Genomic DNA, 11,530 nt, shown 5'->3' on the forward strand with positions numbered 1-11,530 from the left:
TTTATTGACTCTTACCTTGTATTTAAATTGGTGATAAACGTGAATAAAACACATTACATACAGTAAAACATTTAATATAGGTAATGGAAACAATAATAATAGGTAAACATAATTAGAATTAACTAAATATCTTATTATTAGTTATAAATTATAATAATCTTGACTACTTCTTTGGTGCAATGATGCCTTCCAGTTGCGCCTGAAATATAATAAAAATATGAAATTATTCACGTGCCAATTATTTTACTTGAGAGCTTGGTAATATGATTTTCTTATATACATACAGTTATTTAAACAGTCTGAAATTATTCAAAACGCCGAAATGTTAGCGAAAGATAATAATTATTGTTTGCGATAATAATCATAAAAGGTCACAGGACAGTGTAATGGATAAAATACATTGCAAGAAATTCATTTGTAACAATCTACTCTATTTCTACTATAAATAAGGTTAAAAATTAACAGTGTAATACTGGAGACGTACCTTCAATTGCGCATTAGTCTTCTTCAAAGCAAGTAGTTCTTCTTGATGACGCTTTTCTTCCGCGGCACGTAGTTCTGCCGCTCGTCTCTCTAATTGTTCCGTTTTCTGTTTCAACTCAGTACATTGTTTCTCAAGAGCGGACCGCTCAGCTTCGAGCTTGGCCACTTGATCCATTAAATCCGATTTACCTTGTTCAGACTGCAATCAATCATCTAAGATTAGTTGGTTAGAAAAATATTGAGAACTACCTATGATGTGAAACTGCAGTGGGTAAAAAGGCAATTCACTTGCCTTTTTACTGTACACATGCAATTCAATTAAAAGTGCTGGAAGGAAAATTACTTTTAAGTGCTTGAAACCTCGCAGTGAGGACTTTTGACCATACATACCTACTCATTATGTCTAAGAATACCTACGTTTATCTCAAGTGCATAGCTGCGTATGCATTTAAAACATTTTTGTTATTGATAATAACAACATGTTTTAAGAAATTAAAACTAATAAACCTGTAATGCTTTTCGCATTCCGAATGCAATTGAACTACAATACAGGGTTTGGTAAGCCTCCATAGTGATTCTCGCTTCATCACGCACACGCAACAGCAGTAATCCCCTCTCACCACAGTTTATTGTTACCTAAAAGTAAATAAGTTTTATTCCATAATAAGCTTTAATATAATTTCATATGATTATGAAAATAATTGTAGGTATCATGATAAACGTCCCTATTCTAACTATAAATCACAAACCATATCTAAAAAATTTAAATTGTTTGGCTTATCTAGAATTTTTATATTTTTACGTACTTAAACAAAAACCCCAATAAACTTACTTGTCGTATCAACTCGTCGAAGCATTGTGTATAGAGTTGTCTACGAACGGGACAAATGCCGGTTTCACGGGCCTGCCTCTGTTGCAAGCGAGTGTCTAACATTTCTTGTAGATTTATTACATCGAGTCTTGTGGCGGGAGTCGATGATATCTAAGAATGTAAAAAATAAATACGAGGAAGTATAGAAAAATAGTTGTAGTCAGCAACTATACGGATATTCCTAGTAGGAACCTAGTATTATTGGTTAAGATTACCTTCTGGGTCCATATTTGGCCATCTTCTTCCCATTCCTTGGGAGGTAAGATAGCATTTAAAATTTCCTCTGTTTCGCGTTTGGCTTCTGTTGGTACACATGGCTGTGCCGCTGTGCTAATACTTGGCGGTTGCTATAATGAATTTAAATAAAAATGTAATTTGATTAATGATCATATTTGTCTTTTTTTCTGCCTTAGAAGCTGAATAATAATTGGGATGTAAATATTACCTACCGCTTTTTCCGGTTGTTTGGTCACTAAAACTGGATTATCATAACGAACAAGAGTATCCTCCGCAGAAACTGGTGCCCTTTCACCCATTTTTGGTTATAAAAATATTTTATTGTAAACAAATTTGACTGTTTTTGAGTTTATTTGAGTTGTTTATCAACAATAGTGGTAACTATAGCAACCACAACTTCATGAGACAGCTATGATATCCATAGTGGTCTAAAAAATGTTTAGTTGCAATTGGTTGCATGTGGTTGCAATATTACCTACCGACGTTTTTCACCACCACTTGTATCTTGAGGTATGCTATTTTCGAGAAAAGCATAGCCACATACTTAATAGTAGACATTGCATAGCTCAAGCAAGATAGCTTAACTTAGATTGAGAAGCTAGTGAATAATAATAAGATTAAAAGAAAAGATAGGCAGATGAACAGCTTAACCTACTCATTAATATTATACCTATTAGTAGGAATAAATAATGGGAGTAATACTTTGTTTTAGACATAATAATTATTGAGGGTGTGCGATGGGAGCCTATAAATTATGTTAGGTAACGAAGTGGTTACGAATGTAACAATGAAGTAATTAAAGCTCAGTCTCCAAGAGCATTTTAATGTAATGCAGTAACGTTCGTGCGAATATTCGACGCTCTGTTCGTCATAATGTAAAGCTTATGTCAGTAAAAAAAGTCAGTGTCAGTAAAATGTAAAGCTAATGCCTATAGGAGCATTTATTTTTAAAATCAAGTTATACAAAACATAGAACCATCATGTTTGATAAAATTTGAAAATGGTTAATACATTTTCTGCTACCTACTGCTCTTATTTAAAACCCAGCCTTTAAATGAGCCTTCAGCCTTAACGTTTCCTGCTTTTGATCAATAAAAAAAAAACCTGTGGGTATACTTACTTATAGCTAAATTATAGCAGTAGGTATAGCTAAAGCTTATGATATTACGCCACACGGCTTATAAGTATAGCTAGTAAGCGAGATAGTTCAATCTGTAATGCCTTTGCATTTGGTAGTAATTACAGATTATTTTAATAATCTTAATTGTTCTATGATAAATGATCGTTCGAAGTATTGTAAAAATTATAAAAAAATTGCATCAAAAATTATAAAGGATACCTACAATTTCGCCAGTAATGTATAAATTACACCGTTATTTTATGTATGAGTAAAATAAAATACATGTTTATGTAAAAAATGTTTTATTTCTCATAATTACGCCTATCTACATGTGTATCATCAACATACACATACTGCACTTAACAAACATCCAATAACACGCATATACACAACTTATCAACGGGTGCGACGCAAATACCTAATTAATTTATAAATACATACTTTTTATTAATTTATAAACGCTCGAATATTTTCGACGACATGAACGGTTGATTAACAAAGGTTTGATGGAGTTATTGTTAAAAATACTTATAAAATATTAGCAAATGTAATTAAAAGTTTTTTTTAACAATAGGTTAATTTACTTATTTATATTATTTTGTGTGTTTATTCAAGCTTAGGAAAGTACTTCGTGTAAAAATAGATTGGAATATACAAATATTTTATACTAGGATTATTGATAAGTTTAGTATCCTTTACTACTGATAATCCAGTCTGTAGGTATTTATGCTCTACAAAAGGTGGCGTAGAAAATGTTTTGAAACGATATTGTTTAGGTATGAAAGGTTAATCAAAATCCAAGTTTTCGACCTTGACGGACCCAGGCGCTAGCCGCCATCTTGAATTAAAGGTGCTAAAATTAGGTATATTTTAAATAACTTCTCAATTGTTTACTAAATCACAAAAGTGTCTATAAGGGGTTCAAAGAAGACAAAATTACCTACATTTTTTTCATACATGATTATTCTGTAAGTCTTAAAGGTAAAAAGTTACAAGCGACGGAAATAATAATATTTACAGAAATCATATAAATTTAATTTTGTTTAAAAATTGTAAAGCTATCATTTTTTAATTCTCTTTGATGGCCCGGCCTGGTTAATGGTGGCTTCTTCATTATCGTCGCTGAAATTTTCTGTTTCATTGTCTGTATTTTTAGTTTCCAACCATGAAATTTCGTCATCATGACCAGAAGAAATCGAAGACGCTGGAGCACGCTTTCTAGTAACTTTTTACGGAGGGGACATGGATAAGGAATCCTTAGAAGATATCCGATATGAACGATTCATAAAGTTATCAATAAAAAGTAAATTTAATCGACGAAATTTCATGGTTGGAAACTAAAAATACAGACAATGAAACAGAAAATTTCAGCGACAATAATGAAGAAGCCACCATTAACCAGCCCGGGCCATCAAAAAGAATAAAAAAAGATTGCTGCACAATTTTTAACAAAATTAAAATTATATGATTTCTGTAAATATTATTATTTCCGTCGCTTGTAACTTTTTACCTTTAAGACTTACAGAATAATCATGTATGAAAAAAATGTAGGTAATTTTGTCTTCTTTGAACCCCTCATAGACACTTTTGTGATTTAGTAAACAATTGAGAAGTTATTTAAAATATACCTAATTTTAGCACCTTTAATTCAAGATGGCGGCTAGCGCCTGGGTCCGTCAAGGTCGAAAACTTGGATTTTTATTAACCTTTCATACCTAAACAATATTGTTTCAAAACATTTTCTACGCCACCTTTTGTAGAGCAGAGGCTTTTACATTTCCCCACAGACTGGACTATGAGGTATTTTCACGAATGAAGTTTTCATACAACATATAGAACTACTAAACTGTACAAGTTGATCGGGCAAATTACTTTCAAACTAATAAGAATCCTCTCTTTTGAATGACAACTCAATATTTTCTGATCATATTTTTAACCGATCTGGATGTCACCAATACTTCTCACAACTAGAAAAAAATCCAAAAACCTTTTTTTCTAGACAATACCTGGGCAATGGGCATACATTTATATTTTAGACTCTAAAACATCAAATTCTTCCATTCATAACTATTCCACTACACTACTACTACTATACTATTGAGAATCGCTGCTGGAGCTCGAGCTCGAGTCCGTGGACATAACTTCAACGTCTTCTTGCGCGGGCGCATCCTTCCCGCGTCCGTCGATAGCGACCGAGTTCCCGCCTCCCACTGACATGTGTAACTCACCTGACGGATGCCATGTGAATTGGTTTGTGGCTGACGCAGGCACTGGAAGATACATTTTTAATTTATAGATATTGGTATGGGAAATATTGTGGAATAGCTTATATTATAAATGCGAAAGTTTATGAGGATGGATGTTTAACACTCTTTCACGCAAATACTAACGATGATTACAATGGTTATGGGAACTATGCGGGTCGGGCGGAAATCTAGTGTGTAATATTTTCTCACTCCTAAACAAAGCTTCTTGTATTATATTAAACTATCCGTTCTATAATATAAAAGTTGTAGTGGTATCTTACAAATAGTTTAAATTCAAGATTTTTAAAACAATATTGGATCTATCAAGTAATAATTCTGGAAACATAAATTAATATCTTTAATTTTTCTGATGAAATAAACATAATATGATATGCCTATTCCAACAGCAAGTTAATATCCAATTTTAAAGCTAGCTAGCTTAGAGGTATTCTTCCAAGTATAAATAAAATTCATCTAATACTAACATTACAATATCACACAGGAAAATAATACATAACACAAAAATCTAAACAAAACAGAACCCTAATTACTACAACACTTAACGCTGTACAAATAAACAAGGTGATAGTAATATTAACATAACATACTTTCGTTCGTAATCACTAATTAGGTGATAGGTTCTTACCTCCTCCTGTAGTGATTCTGTGAAGATCGTTTAGAGTGGACGGTGCATGGCCGTTGAGAGGCAAATCACATAATCTTCCGAGCATTCCCAGTCGCATCTCGAGATCAGTTGGGTACGGCCTGCGAGGGTCTCCCGGTTGCCAGGACAGTGGCGCACTGACTGCATTTGACGCACTTATCCTGTAATCATGTATAGTTTAGCAAGAGGTAAGATATTAAGCACTGAATTTTCTGCAATTAATAATACAATTAGTAACTTGTATACTTTGTATGAGTAAAATGATTCAATTTGGTAATCAGATTGAAAAAAAACTTTCTCTTCTTTAAACATATTAACTATAAATATAAATAAAATGAAAAATTTATATGACAATGTAATTAATAATAATATTTAATGGACAATAAAGCATGTGAAACAATTCACAAAGAAAATCTTACCTATGAGCAAACTTAATCAATTCTTCTGATGGAACCGGCCTCTTTCTTGATTTGACAATTGATGCTAACTTCTGTCTAGCTTGATATAATGATGTAGCCAATATTTGTTCTGCATCTTTAAGTTGCCGTTGCAAATGATATATGTCTTGATCCTAAATGTGACATGTTATATCAATGAGTTAGAGTTATATCAAGGAATCTATCATAACAAATAAATACATAAAAAGATGTTACCTTATTGTCTACTTCAGCTTTCAATTCATTCATTTTCTGTTGAATTTTCGCTTGCTCATCTGCTAATTCTAATGTTTTCTTTAACTCTTGATCTTTAGAAAGTAGAAGATCAGTTAACTGTGCATGATCAGCCGCTGAGAGTTTTTGAGATTTTGGAGCAATTGCTACTTCTATCATTTCTCTGAAATAAAAACCAACGTTATAATACTATCAGTTCAACATGGAACATTACAGAGATAACTGTAAATGTTGCTATTCTAAGTTCAAGTTCGAGTTCAATTAAATAGCCATGAGATTAATCCCTTGCTTGGTCTCTAATTATATAGGCTTTATTTTATTGGTATATTTAAACACAAAACACTTACTTAGCTATTAGTTCTATATCATCAATCAGCGACAGCAATCTATCTCGAGTGCTCAAATGTGATGCCATAATGTATGTAAGTTAACGGCAGTGTGAAGGTTCTCTTTTAATTGTTTTCTGTATAAGTTGTTATTTCGGTGCACAGTTATTTAACATTTTATAAGAATATTAAAATTAAAAAATAAACAAGAACAGTGCATTCGCCTTTGCTTGATTTGACATTGACAGTAACAATTTGACGCTGTTTATTCCACAGGTTTTATGATCGTTATTCAGAGTTAGTGTTGCCGCTCGATAGTCCACTATCGATAGTCTATCGATTAACTATCGATAGTTGGGGAAAAGCAATAGTATCGATAGCACTATCGATACTATCGATAGTGTCGATACTATCGATAGTATCGATAGTCCTATAAGCGTAAATACTATCGACACATAGCAATACCATCGATAGTATCGATACTATCGAAGCTCAATATCGAACGAACTATCGATACTATCGATAGTGTCGATACTATCGAAGCTCAATATCGAACGAACTATCGATACTATCGATAGTGTCGATAGTATCGATAATATCGTCCCATCGATAGTGACCTTTTTCTCGATAGTATTGCTTTATCAATAATATTATAGTGGATGACAGAGAAATAGATGTTAGAACTAGATGTCTCTTTATTACAACGATTAAACCAAATACTAGTCTTAACTTTTAAACTGAGTCATAATATGGGTCGGTGGCACTGACTGACCCATTATACCAAGAAATCGTGAACAATACTATTGCACAATTTACTACTATCGATAGCTCAAAACTATCGATAGTATCAGTACTATCGATAGTATCGATTGTAGTTGCAATATTCAGTAGCAATAGTATCGATACTATCGACAGTATCGATAGTATAGCAACTATTGGCAATCAATACTATCGATTTTATCGATACTATTGCAGTTCATCAATAGTATTCCATGATTAACGCTATCGATAGTATCGATAGTATCGATAATATCGATACTATCGATAGTGCTATCGATATTCTGACTTATTTTCAAGGTCAACTATCGATAGTCAAACTATCGATAGTTCGGCAACACTATTCAGAGTGTTTATTTGACATTCACCGTCATCATACGAAATTAATGTTGCCATTTTCTTAAAAGAAAAAATCGTTCCATGTTTTTTATACCCGGCGCGGCGAATGATGATCCCTATGACAGTTCGTCTTAGTGATTGCTCGTATGATGGGTCGTGTCGATACTTTACTATTTTATAGGCAAAGGCGTGGTTTGCATTCATCCACGTCGGTAAACATGTTTTTATAAATATGTATTATAAAATGAATTTTTAACTAAAATTTTTAACGTCTTTTATGTTGTTGTTGTATTAATTTAAGTTTTTTGCATAGATTAAGTAGGTTAAAGTAAAACGAAAGTTTTCCAAAACATAAAAATGCGCCTTATCATTTTCACGTACACAGTGTATATTATTTTATCGTGAAAATGGAAGCCCCCATTTAATTTGTCTTAAAAACTTATATTATCATAGGTAAGTAAATTAACGCGAACGGTAATTAATTAATTAATTATGCTGCGAACTTCTGTTCCATTCAATAGTGAATGAACTGAAGCTTAAGCATGGAAAAAATGTGATCTCGTTTCCATTATCGAAATTTGTTTATCGATAATTTCCGCACTAGTCGATAAATGCCAACGATGTAAATTTTGTAGGACGTAAACGTAAAGTCAGATTGATATATAATTTCTCGTAAATGTTAAGAATTGTTATAATTCCAACAGAATATCATTGTAATGGCATAAAGCTACGTAAAAAATAATAAATGCCATTTTTAGACGCTTCCAATACGTTTCTTATTTAATGGTGCGCCATTACAAGTTTGTCTCTTGAGAATAATAATTGTCAGTGTCATAGGGATCATCATTCGCCGCGCCGGGTATAATTCAAATAATGGTTCACAGTAATGGTTTTATTATGTTGCTAATAAATACTCAATAAATAATGGTTTTATTATGAACGTAAATATTTATTAAAATATCGCTTTTATTAGCTTCACCCGTATGTTTGTTTGTACCTAACACGTAAAAAAAAACCTAACACGTACCTAACGTATTCCTATAAACCGTGCGTGGGTCAAAAAAAATCCTGTATTTCCCATTGAGTATATTATGTAATACGTACGTAGTACATGGTAACTCAATGGTATTTCCGTGGTGGACTCTTATCCACCAAATCCCCACTGTGTTCTATCCTGCAGCTTATAGTGTCACCTTGGTCCATCTATTTCACGAGTTGCATTAAAATATAAAGTAGTAACTAGCATTCCGCCCGCGGCTTCGCCTACGTTTTCAAAGAAAAACCCGCATAGTTACCGTTCCCGTCGGATTTCCGGGATAAATTATTATTCTATCCTATGTCTTTATCTAAGTTACCATCCATACGTGTACTAAATTTCATTGGAATCGATTCAGTAATATTTGCGTGAAAGAGTAACATATATAACATATTATTCGAAACATTATTATACACATACCTACATCCATCCTCACAAACTTTCGTATTTATAATATACTAGAGGTCTGCCCCGGCTTCGCCCGTGGTACATATTTCGCAATAAAAGGTAGCCTATGTCCTTTCTCGGGTATCAAAATATCTCCATACCAAATTTCATACAAATTGGTTCAGTAGTTTAGGCGTGATTGAGTAACAGACAGACAGACAGACAGACAGAATTACTTTCGCATTTATAATATTAGTATGGAAGTAGGATAGCATAGGATAGGATATTGTTATTATAATACAAAAATGTTGTGTGGTTTTATGAAACCACGGTAAAAGTGAAACTGTTCGAACGGTTCCGAACACTGCTTTGTGTAGCGCATGTCGCGTGACGGTCGGCTGCCGAGTAGGTATACCTACTCGGCAGCCGCGATACACGCGACATGCGCTACACAGACCAAAAAGTTTGAGACGATGTAATAAAAGTTTCACTTTAAAATAAACAATTTATTACAATCTTGTCAATGTCGGATACCTACCTGTCGTATACCACACACATAAAATACCACAGTGTACCTACCATACAAATTAAAAAATAAAATACCAGATACCAGCCGAATTGATAACCTACTCCTTTTTTTTGATGTAGGTTAAAAAGGAAATTAATAATCATATTTGTGAAATGTATTCATTTTTCTATAATACACTTTTCTTCGTTGCGATGAATTTTTTTATAATAATAATATGTGCCTAAAATTTAATTGTTTATTGTAGTACGTGTTTATTGTGTATTAAGTTCTAACTACTAGGTATACAGTCGTCAGTCACTACTCACTATTCTATGCAGACGAAGTCGCGGGCACAGCTAGTAAATATAATTAATATAAATATAAAACTGTACTGTAAAGCGAAAGTTCTCGCGATGGATTGTTGTAAAAATTTCTAAGTAGTATTTCTACTTCATACTACTTACATAAAAATATCTATGACGTAAGTGTACGTATGCAGTGCGTTAAAATGTACATTCTCTCCTCTACTTTTCGTTCGCAGGTAGGTAATAATAATGTTATAGTAATTGTCAGTTGTGTAATGCAAAATGTTAATGAGTTAGCGTTACCTATAGAACATTGATATTATCCTTTCCATTTACGTGTTTTATACGAAGCGTCATCACTTCATAGTCTGCACTTTGTATTATAGAACCGGCTCTGATCATGCAGCCAGTGCATGATTGTATAAAGGCCACCATACATTTGTAGCAGGGTCTGAAGTGGGGGGAGGTAAGCGCCGGCCACGCGGTGAGCATGCGCACACCACGTGCTGCTGAGTGGTTATTACTGCGCCAAATTATTAAAGTGAAACTTTTATTACATCGTCTCAAACTTTTTGGTCTGTGTACAGTGTAGCGCATGTCGCGTGACGGTCGAACCGTACGATAATTATTATCGTACAAATACGATAATTTTGTGCCTAAGTTTCACTTTTACCGTGGTTTCATAAAACCACACAACATTTTTTATTTTTTTATCAATAAAATTGAGATGATTTTTTTGATTAAGTTAAAGTTTACCTATTTAAATATAGGTATAAATGTGAGTTGGTCACTACTTACATGACTTTCGTCGTAAAAAATAATTTATGGGGCATAAAATAATAATATAATGGTCGGTAATGCATTGAAGTAAATGACGCTACGTACCAATTACATATATTATGCTTTATCGATTTTGTATCGTTTACCTATAATACTATGTCGAAACTACGTACTTTTTGCGAACTGAAAAAGGTATCATTTTTATATTGGCTGTGTTGTCGCGTTATAATTTATTTATTTAAAAAAAATCACATGCCATTACAGGACAATACCCAATGAGATACAATTTTATTTTACAAAATAAACAACCAACTTAAATAATAAATTAAAAATACTTACCTACATGAAACAACTTAACATGAAAAATTAAAAGAACTTTCTAACAATAAGCGATTAACTGTAATATCATGATATATCGTAATAAAAAAAAATAGAGCAAAGCCTCAGTTTTAATGCATTTGTTATGGCGAACAGCTGTTATATTATGATACATTGAAATGAGCTCACTAATAACCGATCCCTGTCACAACATGGACACAGAGCAAAAATATGCAGATACTAAGTGATTTCATATAACGTGAAACTTTGAAACAATTCTTCAAATTTGTTACTTTATATATTCAACGAAGTTATTCTATCGACTATTTAAGATTAATGTGTAAAAAGTAATGAAAATAAATCGTTTTGCGCCTTTGCATGTTTATTGTTATTGTGGTGTACTGAGTATTGAGTTACTCTGTGGCCTGCATTCAAACGCGGAGGGTGTGGGACGGAGGGGTC

The 11,530-nt window shown here is 33.0% G+C and overlaps 2 protein-coding genes across 3 annotated transcripts; both read right to left on the reverse strand.

Moving 5' to 3' along the window:
• Nucleotides 1–64: 64 nt before the first annotated feature.
• Dnali1 (Putative inner dynein arm light chain, axonemal Dnali1) lies at nucleotides 65–2,006 on the reverse strand. The gene is made up of 6 exons (XM_090102287.1): nucleotides 1,804–2,006; nucleotides 1,570–1,701; nucleotides 1,316–1,465; nucleotides 991–1,119; nucleotides 485–682; nucleotides 65–199 (listed from the first exon to the last, which is right to left on the reverse strand). The coding sequence occupies exons 1-6, from the start codon at nucleotides 1,888–1,890 to the stop codon at nucleotides 164–166; spliced, it is 732 nt and encodes a 243-aa protein (XP_089958413.1). The 5' UTR covers nucleotides 1,891–2,006; the 3' UTR covers nucleotides 65–163.
• Nucleotides 2,007–4,513: 2,507 nt separating this feature from the next.
• On the reverse strand, nucleotides 4,514–10,129 carry MED4 (mediator complex subunit 4). Of its 2 annotated transcripts, none has more exons than XM_090101972.1 (5): nucleotides 9,992–10,129; nucleotides 6,275–6,455; nucleotides 6,041–6,192; nucleotides 5,604–5,782; nucleotides 4,514–4,981 (listed from the first exon to the last, which is right to left on the reverse strand). In XM_090101972.1, exons 2-5 carry the CDS (start codon nucleotides 6,449–6,451, stop codon nucleotides 4,806–4,808), a joined length of 684 nt encoding a protein of 227 aa, XP_089958098.1. In that variant the 5' UTR covers nucleotides 6,452–6,455; nucleotides 9,992–10,129; the 3' UTR covers nucleotides 4,514–4,805. The 2 variants fall into 2 exon arrangements, with proteins under 2 accessions (XP_089958098.1, XP_089958097.1); XM_090101971.1 differs by lacking the exon at nucleotides 9,992–10,129 and adding an exon at nucleotides 6,640–6,872.
• Between the last annotated feature and the right edge of the window lie 1,401 nt (nucleotides 10,130–11,530).

This window comes from Colias eurytheme, chromosome 5 (genome assembly GCF_061535395.1).
Source record: "Colias eurytheme isolate Ceu_HAF_F1 chromosome 5, ilColEury1 Martin Lab GWU primary, whole genome shotgun sequence".
NCBI classification, from domain to species: Eukaryota; Metazoa; Arthropoda; class Insecta; order Lepidoptera; family Pieridae; genus Colias; species Colias eurytheme.